The sequence below is a fragment of the Cryptomeria japonica genome, chromosome 7, assembly GCF_030272615.1.
Source record: "Cryptomeria japonica chromosome 7, Sugi_1.0, whole genome shotgun sequence".
Classification (NCBI taxonomy): Eukaryota; Viridiplantae; Streptophyta; class Pinopsida; order Cupressales; family Cupressaceae; genus Cryptomeria; species Cryptomeria japonica.
In genome coordinates this window covers 290,256,931-290,273,761 of record NC_081411.1, presented here as the reverse complement: position 1 = coordinate 290,273,761, position 16,831 = coordinate 290,256,931, and the positions used below count along the sequence as shown (strand labels likewise).

At 37.4% G+C, this 16,831-nt stretch overlaps 1 protein-coding gene across 1 annotated transcript; it reads right to left on the bottom strand.

Annotated features, from left to right (window-relative positions):
* Positions 1-14,439: 14,439 nt before the first annotated feature.
* LOC131074760 (aldehyde oxidase GLOX-like) lies at positions 14,440-16,110 on the bottom strand. The gene has a single exon (XM_058011436.2). The coding sequence runs from the start codon at positions 16,108-16,110 to the stop codon at positions 14,440-14,442; it is 1,671 nt and encodes a 556-aa protein (XP_057867419.2).
* Positions 16,111-16,831: the final 721 nt, after the last annotated feature.

The window sequence follows — 16,831 nt, the reverse complement described above, 5'->3', positions numbered from 1 at the left end:
AGGACTCTAGGAGGGTCCAATATGTGTTATTAGAGTCTAGGTTGAGTCAAGTGTATGCCTAGTTTAATTGGTTTCTTTCTAGGTTTGCACTTTCTTGGTTGTTCTTGGTTTGAGTAGTCAATGGTGCCTTCTAGATGGTCAAAAGAGGCATAGGTTGATTTAATTATTAGAGCAGTTCAAAATAGCCTTAGAAATGTTGAAATATAGGCTAGTAATGATTTTTAATAGGTTGCCTAAGTGGGAAAGGGAAGATGTGTTAAATTGTTAAATTTGTCATGACAACTTGGTCCAAAAAGAGCTTAGTGGTGGAGTTAGGGTTCAAACATTGAACTAAGATTCCTCCAAACTTGGGAAAGACTATTTAAACCCTCTCCTATATGGATACCAAGGTTGAAAGAATTAATCTTTGTGAATGACAATCTGAAACCACTCATTTTCGGACTGTTATTAATGTTTTTGAATTATTTTGCATTGAACAATCAATACAAATGGATTGAATCCATTGATCCAAACTTGGATTATTATTCTTTGGTGTTTTTTGGTATCATATCATCCATTTCATGCTTTGTAAATAGATTTTATTAGTTCTTTTACTATTTTGTCTTCAAGCAGCCAATTTTGGCTTGTAAATAGCATACCTCTGAAAAATGGTTTCCCCATAAAATCCCACCGTGCAATAATCACGGCCTATTGGGAAATTGTAGGCAACCCAATGTACATTTTAAATATGTAGGGAGGAGTTCTAGAAGTTAATTTTTCTAATTTTGCCACCTTACCCTAAGTGAGTCCTGTTGCAACTTGGGTAGGAAAGACAAGGTGAGAAAATATGGAAGAATGCAGGGGTGAAACCAAGAACCTAACCTAAGCATTTGGTATTGTCCAATAGGTACATAATGAGTTGCAGATGAAAGGAGAAGCCTTGACAAATCCATTTCATGGCCTTTTCACAAGATTGAATAGTCACAGTCCTAAAAGCCTTTGAAACCCTAGTAAAACCTCATTTTTGGGTTAGGGCATTGTACGAACACTTGGGGGTCTAAAACCAACAAAATATCTTCGGGATAAATGTGTGATTGAAGAATCATAAAACTCTTTGCAAGGTCTTTTAGACCATGTGACTTCAAATTCCTAAAAACCTGGAGTAGGAGGCCTAATTCGGGCTCTTTCCTAGTAGCCCTCTTTTGAGAATTTTATTGAAGTCAGTAAAAAAGATGAGTTTGGTATTAAAAAAAAATGGACCTAGTTGACCAAATCCTATTTTTAAATAAAACCTCCACACCTCTGCAAAACTCATGATAGTATTGTGGGTGAGAGTGAGAAAATGTCAGTTGGAAGGATTGAGAACTAGTGAAGCACATTGAATTCGTAGAGTTCCCAATGAAGACACTTGTTGAATGTCACCTTAAGGTGGACAAAGCAGTAGTCTTAGCATAGTTTTATAAGGATTGGGAGGTCTTGAATCATATAAAGTCCTAGTGGAGTTGGTGGAGTAAGTGACACCATTAGGAGAAGTGTGAGCAAGCTAGGTAAACCCTATCAAATTGGTATCAGAGCCTATAAGAATTGGGATGGATAAAAATTTGATGTCCTTAGAGTTGGAAGAGTCTATTGGAGACAACATGGTGACCAATGCAGAGTTGGAAAAGACAGTGGATGATCAGGAGGAAGATAATAGGCTCCTGAAGGAAAAATTGTCAGAATTGAAAGGTAAGCTTGGTGAGATTGAAACCAAGGCAAATGAAGTGTTGGTAAAGGTTGAAGGAGCAGAAGGGAAGGGTAAAGAGGTGTCAGAAGTAGACAAAGTGCCTGAACCTGATCCTATTTTGGAACATGAACCTTTCCTAAAGGCATTGAAAGCCTTAAGTGGTAAATCACTAGAAGGATTGTCATTATTCATTGGTAAGATGGAAGTAGAAGTGGTTCTACAATGGATAGAGGGAATGGAGAACCATTTTGAATGTGAAGTTATAATTGAAGCGCAAAGAGACAAAGTGGCCAAGTCTAGGAGGAGGGGAGCAGCTCTCACATGGTGCAAATTTGTGCAAGATGAGAGGAAGAAAGTGGGTAAAACCCCCATCTCTTCTTGGAAAGGGATGTTAGTCAAAATCAAATAAGCCTATCTCCTTGATGACTATGAAATGCAGATCCATAGGAAAAGACAAAAAGACCTTGATGTAAGTGGTTATATGGAGGAGTTTCACAAACTTAGTCTTAGGTCTCATGTTGTGGAAGAAGAAAGCCTTAAGGTAGCTAGATACCTAAATGGACTAAGATGGAATATCCAAGAGGAAATTAGTCTATTGATCCCAAAGACAGTACATGAAAGCTATCAGCTTGCCCTTCAAGTGGAAGAAAAACTGAAAAGGAAACATGATTCAAGTAGTAGCAGGGGCAGAGGTAGAGGAAAAGAAAAGAAAGGCCATAGGGGAGGCTTTGGAGGAAGAAATTAAGAGTAAAGAACACAAGGCGAGTCTAAGCTCACTGATCAGCAAGAAGTTGGTACAAGTAGAAAAGGATCTAGTAGAGGAAGGGGGTCAAACAATGGTTTTAGAGGAAGAACTAGTGGACAAGGTAGAGGTTCATCATATTTTGCCTCAATGAAATGTTACCATTGCAATCAGCTTGGTTATTTGGCATATAGATGTCCAAAAAAGGGATCTTCATCATAGAGTGGTGAGAGAAGGGTGAACTACCTTCAAGAAGAGTATTCAAGTAGTAAGACCTCAGAAGTTGCTTTAGAATCAGAGGTAGGTGATAACATAATGATAAGAACAACTTTGATCAAAGAACCTGCCAAGGAAGAGCCTAACAAAAGGAGATCACTATTTAGAATCAAATGCAAGATTATGGGCAAGGTTTGTAAGGTGATAATTGACTCAAGGTCAACAAACAGCATTGTGTTAGAAGAGGTAGTGAGTAAGCTCAAGTTGCAAAGAATTCCTCATAACAACCCATATAGGGTCACTTGGCTGAATAAAGGCCAACATGTTTTGGTAAATGAGCAAGCATGGGTGGATTTCATCATTGGGAGGTATAAGGACAAAGTGCTATGCGATGTCCTACCCATGGATGCATGTCATCTTCTATTAGGAAGACCATGGAAATTCAATAGACAAGCTATTCATGATAGAGCCAAGAATGCATATTCATTCAAGAAAGACGAAGTCACATTCAAGATACAATCTATCCTTGAGGAAGGTGAAAAGAGAGCAGCAGGTCCTAATGTCCTTTGGTGAGTGAAAAATAGTTCTTGAAGACACTTGAGGAAGGTGAAGGAATAGGGTTTGCATTAGTGATGAAACCTAAAGAGGAAGATAAGAAGGAGAAACCATATTTGCCAATAGAGGTTCAAGATCTATTGAAAAAGTTCAAAGCGATAGTGAGTGATGGACAACCAGCCACCTTACCTCCTAAAAGAGCCATAAGCCATCAAATTGACTTCATACGTTGAGCATCCCTATCTAACAAAATCTTTTAGATCAAGGCCTAATTATGAAAAGCATTAGCCCTTGTGTTGTACCTACTGTCTTAGCCCCAAAGAAAGGTGGTACTTGGAGATTGTGCACTGACTCTAGGGCTATAAATAGGATTACCATTAGATATAGGTTTCCAATTCCTAGAACAGAAGACCTAATGGATTGTTTAGAGGAAGCCAAATACTTTACCAAGATTAACCTTAAAAGTGGATACCACCAAATTAGGATTAAGGAGGGTGATAAATGGAAAACAATGTTCAAGACAATAGAGGGTCTTTATGAATGGCTCATAATGTCATTTGGCTTATCAAATGCCCCAAGCACCTTCACGAGGCTCATGAATGAGGTGTTGAAGGACTTCATAGGTAAATTTGTGGTGGTATATTTAGATGATATTCTCATTTTCAGTAAGAATAAGGCAGATCATGTTAAGCACTTGCGAATTGTACTGCAAAGATTGTATGAGGGAAAACTAACCATGAACTTGGACAAGTGTGAATTTCTGAAGCAGGAGATGGTTTATCTTGGGTTTGTGTTGTCCCATGGCAATCTTAAGATGGATCCTAGCAAGATTGAAGCCATAGTTAATTGGCCTAATCCTGAGTCAGAAACAGAGGTGAGAAGCTTCTATGGCCTAGCTCAATACTACAAGAAATTCATTAGGCAATTCAATGCTATATGTGCACCAATGTTGGACACTATCAAAGGTGGAATGAAGGAAAAGTTTTAATGGAATGAACAGAAAATAAAGGTTTTGAAACCTTGAAAGAAAGGATAGCCACTCAACTGGTTTTGGTGTTGCCTAGTTTTGAGAAACTCTTCATAGTGGAATGTGATGCAAGAAATATTATAGTAGGTGCTGTCCTAAGTCAAGAAGAAAGGCCAGTAGCTTTTCATAGTGAGAAGCTAAGTGATGCTAAGAGAAAATACTCCTCATGTGAATTGGAGTTATATGCATTAGTGCAGGCTTTGAGGAAGTGGAGACACTATCTCCTTCCTAAGGATTTTGTAGTCTACATAGACAATCAAGCTTTAAGCTTCCTAAATTCACAAGACAAGGTTAGTCACAAGAACATGAAATGGGTAGAATATATGCAAGCCTACATACTTAAAATCAAGCACAAAAAGGGTCAACTAAATAGGATTGCTAATGCATTGAGTCAGAGACTCTTGACAGTACAAGAAATTCAGTTAAGAAGCACAGGTATTGACAATTTTAAAGACCTATACCCAGATGATGAAGATTTCTCCAATGCTTATAAGGTATGCAAAGAGTATCAAAACCATTTCCATAGTGAGTTTTTTTATTATAACTTGCAAAATGGGTTATTGTTTAAGGGAGGGCAACTTTGTGTGCCTAGAGGTTCATTAAGAGAAACTCTCATACAAGAGAAGTATAATGGCAGTCTTAGTGGTCATTTTGGACTCAACAAAACTCAAGAGTTAGTCCAAAGGTATTACTATTGGCCTAGGATGAATCAAGATGTTAGGAAGTATGTGGAAATTTGTATTGTTTGTCAAAAGGACAAGGGCACATCTTCAAATGCCAGTTTATACCAACCTCTTCCCATTCCAAATAGACCTTGGGAGTGCATTAGTATGGACTTTGTAGTGGGTTTTCCAAGGAAAAAGAAGGGATTTGATAGCATTTATGTCATAGTGGACAGGTTTAGTAAGATTGCCCACTTTGTACCTTGCAAGACCACTCATGATGCATATCATATTGCTTAATTGTTCTTTAAGGAAGTGATAAGGATACATGGATTGCCCATGAGTATTATTTCAGATAGGGACTCAAAGTTTATGAGTCATTTTTGGAAAACACTTTGGAAAAAGCTTGGCACCAATCTATCTTTTGGGTCTGCATACCATCCACAAACGGATGGATAGACCAAGGTGGTAAATAGGAGCTTAGGAAACCTTTTGAGGTTCCTTACCAAGGAATATGGTCAGACATGGGATCAAGTGTTGGCACAAGCTGAATATACTTTCAATGATACCATAAATGGAACCACGGGCAAAAGCCCTTTTGAGGTAATCTATGGTCTTCACCCAAGGGGTATTATTGAACTAAGATACCTAGGGAATGCAACAACAAGGAGTGGATATGCTGAAGATTTTGCTCAGTCTATGAAAGAGATCTATGAGTCAGTTAAGCAAGCATTGAAAGATAACACGGCTAAGATCAAACAAAAGGTTGATGAGAGAAGAAACAACATACAATTTCAAGTAGGAGATCTTGTCATGGTGCACCTCAACAAAGCAAGGTTGCAGCAAGAGATACCTAATAAGTTGCAGATGAGAAGGTTGGTTCCATGTGCCATCTTAGCCAAGTATGGAGAAAATGCATATAAGGTGGATCCACCAAGTGACATAGGATTGTCACCGGTTTTCAATGTAGAAGATTTAGTGGCTTACAAAGGGCCAATTCTAGATTCAGATCACTCTCAAATAGAGCTAGCAGATGATGCAAATAGCCTTCAAATGCCAGCAAAACCAAGTCCAAAGGCTGAGAAGATAATGAGTTCAAGGATCACTTAAAAGACAAGACACCAAACATATTGGGAGCACCTAATTAAGTGGCAGGGTATGGATGATATAGAGGCTACATGGATGCTTGAGATAGAGTTCAAGAAGTTAGGCATTCATCAAAATATGATCCCAAAAGAGGTGATTTAATTTTCTTTTGTTTGGGAGAATGGTGCACAAGCACCTAGGACTTAGGCTAATAGTCCTTCTTCAATTTTGCCTTGTACTAACCTTAGACAAGTCATATTTCTAATAAGGACTCCCGGTAGGTCCAATGTGTGTGATTAGAGTCTAGGTTGAGTCAAGTGTATGCCTAGTTCAATTGTTTTCTTTCTATGTTTGCACTTTGTTGGTTGTTCTTGGTTTGAGTAGTCAATGGTGCCTTCTAGAGAGTCAAAAAGGGCATAGGTTGATTAAAGTATTAGAGGAGTTCAAAATAGCCTTAGAAATGTTGAAATAGAAGTTAGTAATGATTTGTAATAGGTTTCCTAAGTGGGAAAGGCAAGATGTGGAAAATTGTAAAAGTACTTGGTCCTAAAAGAGCTTAGCGATGGAGTTAGGGTTCAAAAATTGACCTGAGATGCCTCCAAAAATGGGAAAGAATATTTAAACCCTCTCCTGTATGGATACCAAGGTTGGAAGCATTAATCTTTGTGAATGACAATCTGAAACCACTCATTTTCGGAGTGTTATTATTGCTTTTGTCTTATTTTGCATTGAACAGTGAATAGAAATGGATTGAATCCATTGATCCAAACTTGGATTATTATTCTTTGGTGTATTCTGGTGTCATATAGTCCATTTCATGCTTTGTAAATAGATTTTATTAGTTCTTTTACTATTTTGTCTTCAAGCAGCCAGTTTTGGCTTGTAAATAGCATACCTCTAAAAAATGGTTACCCCATAAAATCCCACAGTGAAATCATCATGGCCTATTGGTAAAAGCTAGGAAACCCAATGTATATTATAAATATGCGGGGAGAAGTTCTAGAAGTAAAGTTTTCTAATTTTGCCAGCTTACCCTAGGCGAGTCCTGTTGCAACTCAGTTAGGAAAGACAAGGTGAGAAAAGATGAAAGAATGTAGGGGTGAAAACAAGAACCTAACCTACACATTTGGCATTGTCCAATAGGTCCATACAGAGTTGTAGATGAAAGGAGAAGCCTTGACAAATCCATTTGATGGCCTTTTCACAAGATTGAACAATCACAGTCCTCAAAGCCTTTGAAACCCTAGCAAAACCTCTTTTTTGGGTTAGGGCATTGTACGAACACTTGGGGGTCTAAAACCAACAAAATATCTTGGGGATAAATGTGTGATTGAAGAATCATAAATTTCTTTGCAGGGTCTTTTGGACCATGTGACATTAAATTCCTAAAAACGTGGATTAGGAGGCCTAATTGGGGCTCTTTCTTAGTAGCCCTCTTTTGAGCATTTTCTTGAAGTCGGTAAGGAAGATGAGTTTGGTATTAAAACAAATGGACCTAGTTGACCAAATCCCATGTTGAAAGAAAACCTCCACACTTCTGTAAAACTCATGACAACATTGGGGGTGAGAGTGACAAAGTGTCAGTTGGAAGGATTGAAAACTAGTGAAGCACATTGAATTGGTAGAGTTCCTAGTGAAGACACTTGTTGAATGTCACCTTAAGGTGGACAAAGCAATAGTCCCAGTAGAGTTTGAGAAGGACTGGAAGGTCTTGAAGCATTGCAAGGCCTAGTGGATTTGGTGGAGTAAGCAACACCAATAGGAGAAGTGTGAGCAAGCTAGCTAAACCCTATCAGGCTCCCCTTGAGCCTCCAAACAAACACACAGACCCTTCAAAAATACGTAGAGCCAATACAAATTCATTGCTATGGAAAGCTTGGAAATTGATAAATATAAAGAGAATAATGGCATTTAAAATTAATTAGAATATAATCTTATATATATAGATGTAGATATATGTATGTATATGTATATGTATTTATATATATATATATATATATATATATATATATATTTATATATCAAATACGGAAATCAACATGCACAAGTATGATAAACTAGATGAATGCATGATTCCAATGCCTAGAATTTGATAATTATTTTGATCTAATCCCCCCCTCCCCAATCTCCAAATAGAATTTTAATAAAAAACAAATTAAATCCTGCATAACCAGAGTCAACCTATCCCTTCACATTTTCTCATTTCTATGAATCAACACATTGATTTTCTTTCAAAACAAGGATAAATTTAACATGCACAAGAAAGAACCAAAACCCCTACCTTATTATGGTATCCGAAAAGGAGAACAAAGATAGAAGCGATAATCATAGGGCACCAATCCAACGAGCTCCAATCTAGAAAGTTCGAACAAATCTTCCAAATTCATTTTCCCCAAAGCCTGAAATTTTACCAATTTCTTCTACCAAAACCCCCACAACTAGAACCAAAAATATTTGCATAGAAAAATCTTGGAAAGACTGCTCCATGCCCCCTCCCAAAAAGAAAGCCCCCCCCCAAAAAAATCCCCATTGCAAAATGTAACTCCCAACATAAATTGCATGCCAAAATTTTCTCATAATTAATTTATTTAAGTATCTCCCACATGCACTTACAAGAATTTAAATTTGAAAAAAAAAATTATAAATTACACTTTAAAAAATAAGTTCAATTAACACCAAAAAAAAATCCATAATTAATATTTAATTTCCTTTTTATAAATTATTTTTTAAACAATAAATTAGATTTTACTAATGTAATTAACTGAATAACATAATGCGCAATTTTAAGTATACTAATTAATTGACCATTAATAATTAATTTTCCTATAAAACATTAATATTAATATTTATGTTTATAACATATTACACTACATAAGGGTCTGGGGTTGAGACTAATCAACTCCAAATACCAACAAGACCAACATTAACATGACCAACCAACAAAGAACTAGGGTTCTTGATAGGGTCTGACTGATATCTCCCTTTTTACACTTTATCGCTGGGTTGTAGAGCACACCCAGACCTAGAGATTCAGGTGGAGTTGATGTTGGGACCCTGCAGTCCTGCATCACAGAGAAAATATACATACATACATCTAACATATACAGGCATGTCGAGGGAGGAGATTCATGACAGTCTGTATCCCTCCGAAGTGGGTGATGGAAGATCAACCCCTTGCACCCTATACAAACTCATACCCATACAAGAAGACGAACACAAAAATATGTCATACATAAGGAAGATATGTCAGTCCAAGATAATTATATTCATATATAGTATAACATCTAACTATCCTTCAAGATAAAATGCATAACCAACATGATAAAAGCCATCGCATAAGAGAGTATCATCCAGTCACATAAAACACAAAATATAACAACCAAAGTCAAACTAAGTTACACGGAGTGTGATCAAGGGAGGGGCACTACAGAATAGGTGGGAAGGTCAACTCAAAAAAACTTGGTCTCTTTTTGCACATATTTGTGTAGTACATGAGGTCAATTGGTAGATCACTTAAGACATGATATATTTTGTGCAAAAAGGGTCTCAATAAAGAAGAGATAGCTTCAAATATACTATACATCCACTTACATGGATCCAAGAATGACTTAACGAAACCTTTAAATAAAGAAGATAATCATTCTTCATCACCAATATTTTCATGTTATGTTTGCAATAAGGAGGAAAGGAGGGAGAGTGAGAGGGAGAGGTATTAAGGGGGTAATAATATCTTAGAGAGAGAGATAGAAGGAGATATAAGGAAATAAAGTTAAAGAGTAAGATAGCCGAAGGGATGGATATGGAGGATAGAGAAGGGGGATAGGAAGAATGACAGAGAGAGATGGATGGATAGAGAGAGGGAGATATATTTAGGGATAGAGGAGGAGAGAAAAATATAGAACTTGATAGAGATGAAGATAAATGAATGTTAATAGAGAGGGAGACATGTCTAGAGATAGAAGGAGAGAGAAGAAGATACAAATAGAGATGAAGATAGAGGGAGATATAGATGGTGAGATATAGTGATAAATAGTTAGAGATATAAGGGGATATATAGAGAGTGGGGGAGAGGAACATAGATAGAGAGATGAAGATAGAGTGAGAGATAAAAAGGGAGAGATAGAGTGTTTTAAAGGAAAAAGGAGAGGGAGAGAGATAGAGAGATAAAAAAACTTTGAAGCCATTTCTTAGTGATGTCTATAATAAACATCGATTCATAAATGAATCATCCTAAAAAACCCATCTTTCACTAAAGTTTTCAATAAATGAAACTACATAAATGAACCTTGGTTTTCCACTCATGAAGCATACTAAAATACCGGGAGTGAACAATGCAGAACAATTTTTTTTGAGAAAAAAGTGCATGTATGTTTTTTCCTTGCTTTCCATTGCATCCAACAACACACTTCAACCATCCTCCTCCTTTTACTACACTTTATTTACACTCAATAACTAGCTACTATCCTACATTTGACATTTCTCTACTGCTTTACATTATTTGACTTAGCTTACCATATCTCAACCATCACTTTAAATGGCATTGGTTAGTGACATACAATTAATTACCCAAAAGTTGAAAGCTGGTATATAATTAAGAAAACAACTATTGTTGAATCCATTTGAGCTTCCTCCCATTTGTTGAGAAGCTAGTAGGCTTCCCAATGACCATTTCTTGGGACACTGATGCCTTCGCAGGCTAGAAAGCCCATATATATACATTGATACATATGCATCAATGGATTTCATGCAATCAAATTTAAATAATTTATCGTGGCATAAATTCCAACTTATTTTAACCAACAAATATACATATGTATGTTTTTGTCTATGACTATGTATATGTTTGTGCATATATGTGTATATGTATATATTTATATATGTGTGTATATATATATATATTTGTCTGTGTGTCTATGTGTGTCTATATATGTGTGTTTGTCTATCCGTATATGCATTTTCACACATAGATACATATATGTATATATACAAACATAATCATGTACAATTATATCTATGTATGTGTATGTACATATACTTGAATACATTACATACGATGCAATGAAATATCCTATCACCCATTCTTTTGATAACACAAAGGAGATGGTACACCTTTGGTGAATATTCAAAGAAGAATATTACAAGCAATAGAGACATGATTGCAACAATTTGTCATGTTGGCCATTTCATTGGTCGAACCACCCTTACTATACACCACTAAAAAGCACAAAAATTCCTAGTACAAAAAAGCATATCTACTTCATCCTTGGTTGGCATCACATTTATCAAGATATCTTGGCTAACCTGCTACTCTAACTAACCAAATTTAACACTAAATAACTACCCGCTATCCTACATTTGATATTGTGTGCTACTAAGTATTATTTGGCTTTATTGTTCATGTCTCACCCATCACATTAAAAAGTTTTAAAATATAATTTATTTTGCTACAAATTTTTTTTTCCTTTTGCTTGCATCCTATTGACATATACATAGTATTCTTCACTAGGAAACATAAATACATAGCCCTTTCTCAACTATACTAGGTAATTATTTGTTGTCCTATTCCTAAAATGCAATGCACACTCCTACCTAAAGTTTGACAACAACCATGATCTTTTATATTCATTAATCTTCTTTAATGAGAACAATTATTAATTTATAATTTGTTTTGTATAATGATGACATCCAAATGCACTCAACTGTACTACTGTGCATTTCTGAACAAGCCATATTGACAACAAATCTATGGATCTTGGTTGGTTTCCTAGAAATAAATCAGTAGGACAAATTATATCCATCTTCTATAACACCACCTCCAATTCCCATGTTCAACCAAATTAATATGTTATTCAATTTGATAGGAACATTGACCCACCATGGCATTTTCACAACCCAAAGACCACTCCCGTCATGCCAATCACCCAACACATCTACCCACAACTACCACTAACCATGCCACAAACTATTGTAATACAAGTTTCCATGACTTACATTAAACAAACATACATTAAATATAGGACACCATTAAAGGCGTGGTTTGACATATGCGCCCACATCGAATAATACTTGCAAATACTTAATTAGCCCTAAATTACATACACAATATATTGCATCAAGACATAACAGACGAATTCTTGTTATTTTTTAATCTTTTTTTGAACTCAGTTAATTGATATTTCTAAGGGTTTGAACAAATGGGAGTTTTCTTTGTTTAGAGAAATCAACAAAAAAAATATCATTACATGGCTTCTATATTTAAATGAGATTGAAATCTGCATTTAATGTATGCTTTTGAACCTTCTATACTTGAGGTTATGAGATCAATGTGTTTCTAATAAGAAAATATAAATGAGATTCATGTTTGTGCTTAAGGTATGTTTTTCTTAATATACAAAGATGTATTCTGCTTAAATAGATATGTAGATTTAACTTTAATTATTTCTCTAATCAGAAATCTAAATCATTTTAAATATAAACGTTTATGTCCTATATTAACTTCATTCTTTAACTTTTCAACAAAATTACCCATCTTGTATATTTTTCAGCATTTAATTTTCACTTTCCTTACATACATCTATGTTTCCTTTTGATAAAGATATGATATATTTATAAGGTTGATATAAGTTTGGCACTTCCCTCAATGATTTAATTGGAGCACGTTTCTCTTTTTCTATCGAGATTCTAATGTTTGTATTTTTATTCAAGTTGAGTGTAGCTCTTAGGTATAACTAACCACGTTTGTATATCTATAAGAAACATGAAGGGCATGCATGATATTTTTATATACTATGGTTGACAGATGATTTGTATTCGAGTTGAGTGTATCTCTTAGGTATAACTTGTCATGTTTGTACGTCTATAATAAACACGAAAGGCGTACACGAGATTTTTATATATTATGGTTCAAAGATGATGTTAAATCCATTTTCTTAAGTTCTTTGTAACAAGCCTTATAGACTCCACTTTTTTTTTTCTTTTATTTGATTAGAATTCACACATCCAAAATACTTAATTAATCTTAAATCACATATAGAGAATATCGCATGAAGATATACTATATGAATTCTTGTTTTTTATTATGTTTGTTAGAAGCCACTTAATTGATATATCCAAGGGTTTGAACAAATGGAAGTTTTCCTTGTTTAGATAAATCAATGCAAAATATCATAACATGGCTTCTATATTTAGATGAGATTCAAAACTATATTTAATGTATGTTTTTGAACCTTCTATTGTTAAGGTTATGAGATCAAAGTGTTTCTAATTGGAAACTATAAAAGAGATTCATGTTTGTGCACAACTAATGACTTTTTTAATGTACAAAGATGTATTTTACTTAATAGATATGTTAAATAATGACAATTATCTTCGTAATCTTAATGTGGTCATCTAGTAGAGTATGATTTGCTAGAGCAATAGTTATTAAAGGACAAGACTTTGAACAATTAAGTCAATGAATGATATCATATTTCCACAATCCATACTTTTAATCTATGGTAAGCTTCTAGATTAGATTGCATATAAGTTTTTCTATCAAAAACTTACATGCAATCTAATCCAAAAACTTAGCACTGATTACAAGCAAGTCAGCCTTAAATCTCCATCTATGTACACTTATTTATCCATTAATTTTTTTCATTTTATTCTTTAAGCATTTGGTCCCAACCTTGATTCTAGAATTTGTAAATAATCATTTAATTTAACTATTTCACCATAGTATGTTCATGAAAAGTACATGCAACTTACATACAAGAAATGTATAGATTTGAAAACTACATAGACACTAATATTGAGGCAACCATTATACCAATATTAAATTTAAGATAGACATCATTAAATAAATGTCTTATTGTTCTTCATGAAAACATATTTCAAATATATGAGCTACTAAATAAATCTACATAAAATAATGTATGATGCTATTGCTTTGATGGGTGACGATATCACAACCATGTCCTTGTCCTTATGCTTTGGGTTTCCTTTTATTAGAACATCTCCAATACAAATAACAACTATACAAGTAGAACATTCTTGAATGAATTCAACCAACAACATCAACATATCCCTCAATCCCACTATCACTCATCCCTAAAATTTGTTTGGATCCTTAGATCCCCACTTGACATCTTGAATAAGATTCACATGTGTAAATTTAATTTCAATTACTTTAACAATCATAAATTATCTAGAAAACTCTTTAAACTTTTTAAAATGTAAATATAAATATATATGTCCTATATTTAGGTACTTAAAGGCATTGGAAATCAAGCAAAACATATAGATAGGATTCTGAAAGCATTGTTGAAGGCACGCGCATAAGAATTGTAAGGCTTGATCATTTGTTTTATTAAAGCTGGGTTGCGATGCATGTCACTTTCGCAACGTGCGTAGATACATTGTAATTATTATGACAGAATGGGATTCCATATTCGACGATTCCTTGGAGTTAAGAGAAATGAACCCACTGGCCTTTGCTGGGAATTTCTCCATTGACAACGAAGAACATGTAATATCCGGGAGGAGCAGCCACGGCCGTCGGGGGAGCGGTTACTGTGGCAGAAAAAACTGTGGTGGAGTTTGGAGCCGCTACGGGTTTGGATGCAGAGAGGGAGAGCATCCTCTGGCCCATGGATGTGGTGTGAGTTGTGAAGGGCGGAGCGTACACGTTAAAATTTACCACGTTGCTACTCGTCATACCGAATGCAACTGAGAAGGTGACGGTGAAGGTGGTGCCGTAGGCAACATTGGAGGTGGCAGACATGGTGATTATCTGTGGGCGGAGGACGGCGTAGACGCTCTCCAAATAATAAGGGCTGTACGCTTCCAAACGGAGCTCCGTGGGGAATTGCGTTCCCGTGAGAACGTAATTGAAGTGTGGGTTGGAGCCGCCAGCCATGACTCTCCCGTCGGGCAAGACGTTGGCAGTGGAGTGGTACATTCTGGCGATACCGGTGGCCGCGAGAACGTAAAATCGCTGCTGCCCGACGGGTAGACTGTGTCTGTAGAGGTAGGGCGTGAAGACTGGCGTGTTGGCCATGTCCCACCCGGCCACACCTTTGGCTGCTCCGTTTATGATGAGAATTTCGCCGTTAGGGAGAATGAGCATGTCGGACATGGTTCTTGGGCCGGGCATGTCTTCCATGCTCCACGAGGGATTGGCGTCCGTGATGACCATTCTTCCGCAGCTGCGCAGGGCGGCCGTGAAATTGCCGGCTTTGGCGGCGGCGTATCCACTGTCGGGGCAGCCACCGCAGATGAGGATTTCCACCTTGCTAAACCCATTGGATGCAGAGAGCGGCAGCATGACGGAGGAGCCCGTGGAAGGGTAGTTTCGTGGGCCGTCCCCCGGCATCCTGGGGAACGTTTTCAACACCACGTTGTTCTTGTAGTCGAGGAGAATGGAGTCCTTGTTGGCGAAGATAAAGAGATTGCCGTCGGAGGAGAGATGGAGGAAGGGATAGAGGTTGTTTTCGACTGCGGAGCTTGTTCGTGTTTGGATGAGGAACGGCAGGTTGTACGTTCCCTCGCCGGGCCTCCTGGGAACGAACTCGTAGTTAAACACGCCCGTGCCTCCCACCACGATTATGCGGTTGTCGGGAAGTATCTGGTTGGCGGCGTACCAGCGGTTGGCGAGAAGCTTAACAGGCTGAAAATTATCCCAGTCACAGGAGGCATCGGAGCAAGGAACAAAGTAGCGGATATCTGTGGCTCCGTCCCGCCACCCGCCCGTTTGAACGAGTGTCCCGTTGGCGGCAAAGGCACCGGAGGAGCACCAGGTGTCGGTGAAGATCATGAGCGGCCTGATGGTGTTTGTGGCTATGTTGTATTCGATGGAGTGAGCCCAGCAGTCGTGGGTCAGGACCTGGTCCTGTGGATTGTCCCGGCAGCGTCCGTTGTCCAGCAGGAGCTGCGACGGCCCGAAGTTGGTCCGATCGAACATCACCACCGTGTTTTTGTACGTGGTGGTCATGTGCATGGCCGAGACGCCGCCCTTCTCCACCAGAAGATTCCATCTTCCCAGCTTCACTGCCAGTTGCCCTGCTGCGTCCAACGTCCACATGTTTAGCATCACCAGCATCATAAGCCAGAAATACCGAAATCCATTTCCTGATGACATTTTCACCTTGGCTCTCTCTTACTTCAACAGTCTTTGTTAAGTACGAGATTGGTGATGAAAACCTTGTGATTTGATGGGCATTTATAGGCTTCTCCATTCTGGACATAGGAAGTCAAATGGAATAGGATAGGATGAATCGATAGCCTGGCTTATCCCGTGTCACCAACAATAACAGCCTTTCGTAATTTACTTTCTAGTTCCTCCTTCTACAAAGTTGACGTGATACTCCCATGGCGCTCTGCTTGCGTTCGCAGACGTGATATTCTTATCAGACGTTGTAACCTTCTCCTGCCCAGTAATGGTTTCACCGGAAGCGAACGCCTTGTGCTGTGATTACTAATCTCCACCGCACGTGAAGCGCAACGTGCAGCTACCTTCTCGACCTACTGCGGTAATTGTCAACCCTGATCTTGCTCGTCTGCGTCTGCAAGCTGCTTAAGGCAGCCGAAGTAAAAACGTAGAGCACACAAACACTACCATCAATATACAATTTTTGTTTCATCTTAGCTCTAAATTGAAACGGCTATCCTATCCCAATAAACGAACGTGTTTTTCCTTTGGAATTCGATAAAACAACACCATTTTAATTCTTCCATAGAAGACCTAGGCTGTAATGGTGTGTCGTCACCTCGACGTCATTTCGTACTACTCTGAAGTCGACGGAACACTTCTTTGAAAAGCTGAATATTGGAAATGTATTTTAATCAATCTCCCTCATCCA

Excerpts from the sequence above, each read along its gene's own strand:
- LOC131074760 (XM_058011436.2), bottom strand. The coding sequence starts at position 16,110 with ATGTCATCAGGAAATGGATTTCGGTATTTCTGGCTTATGATGCTGGTG.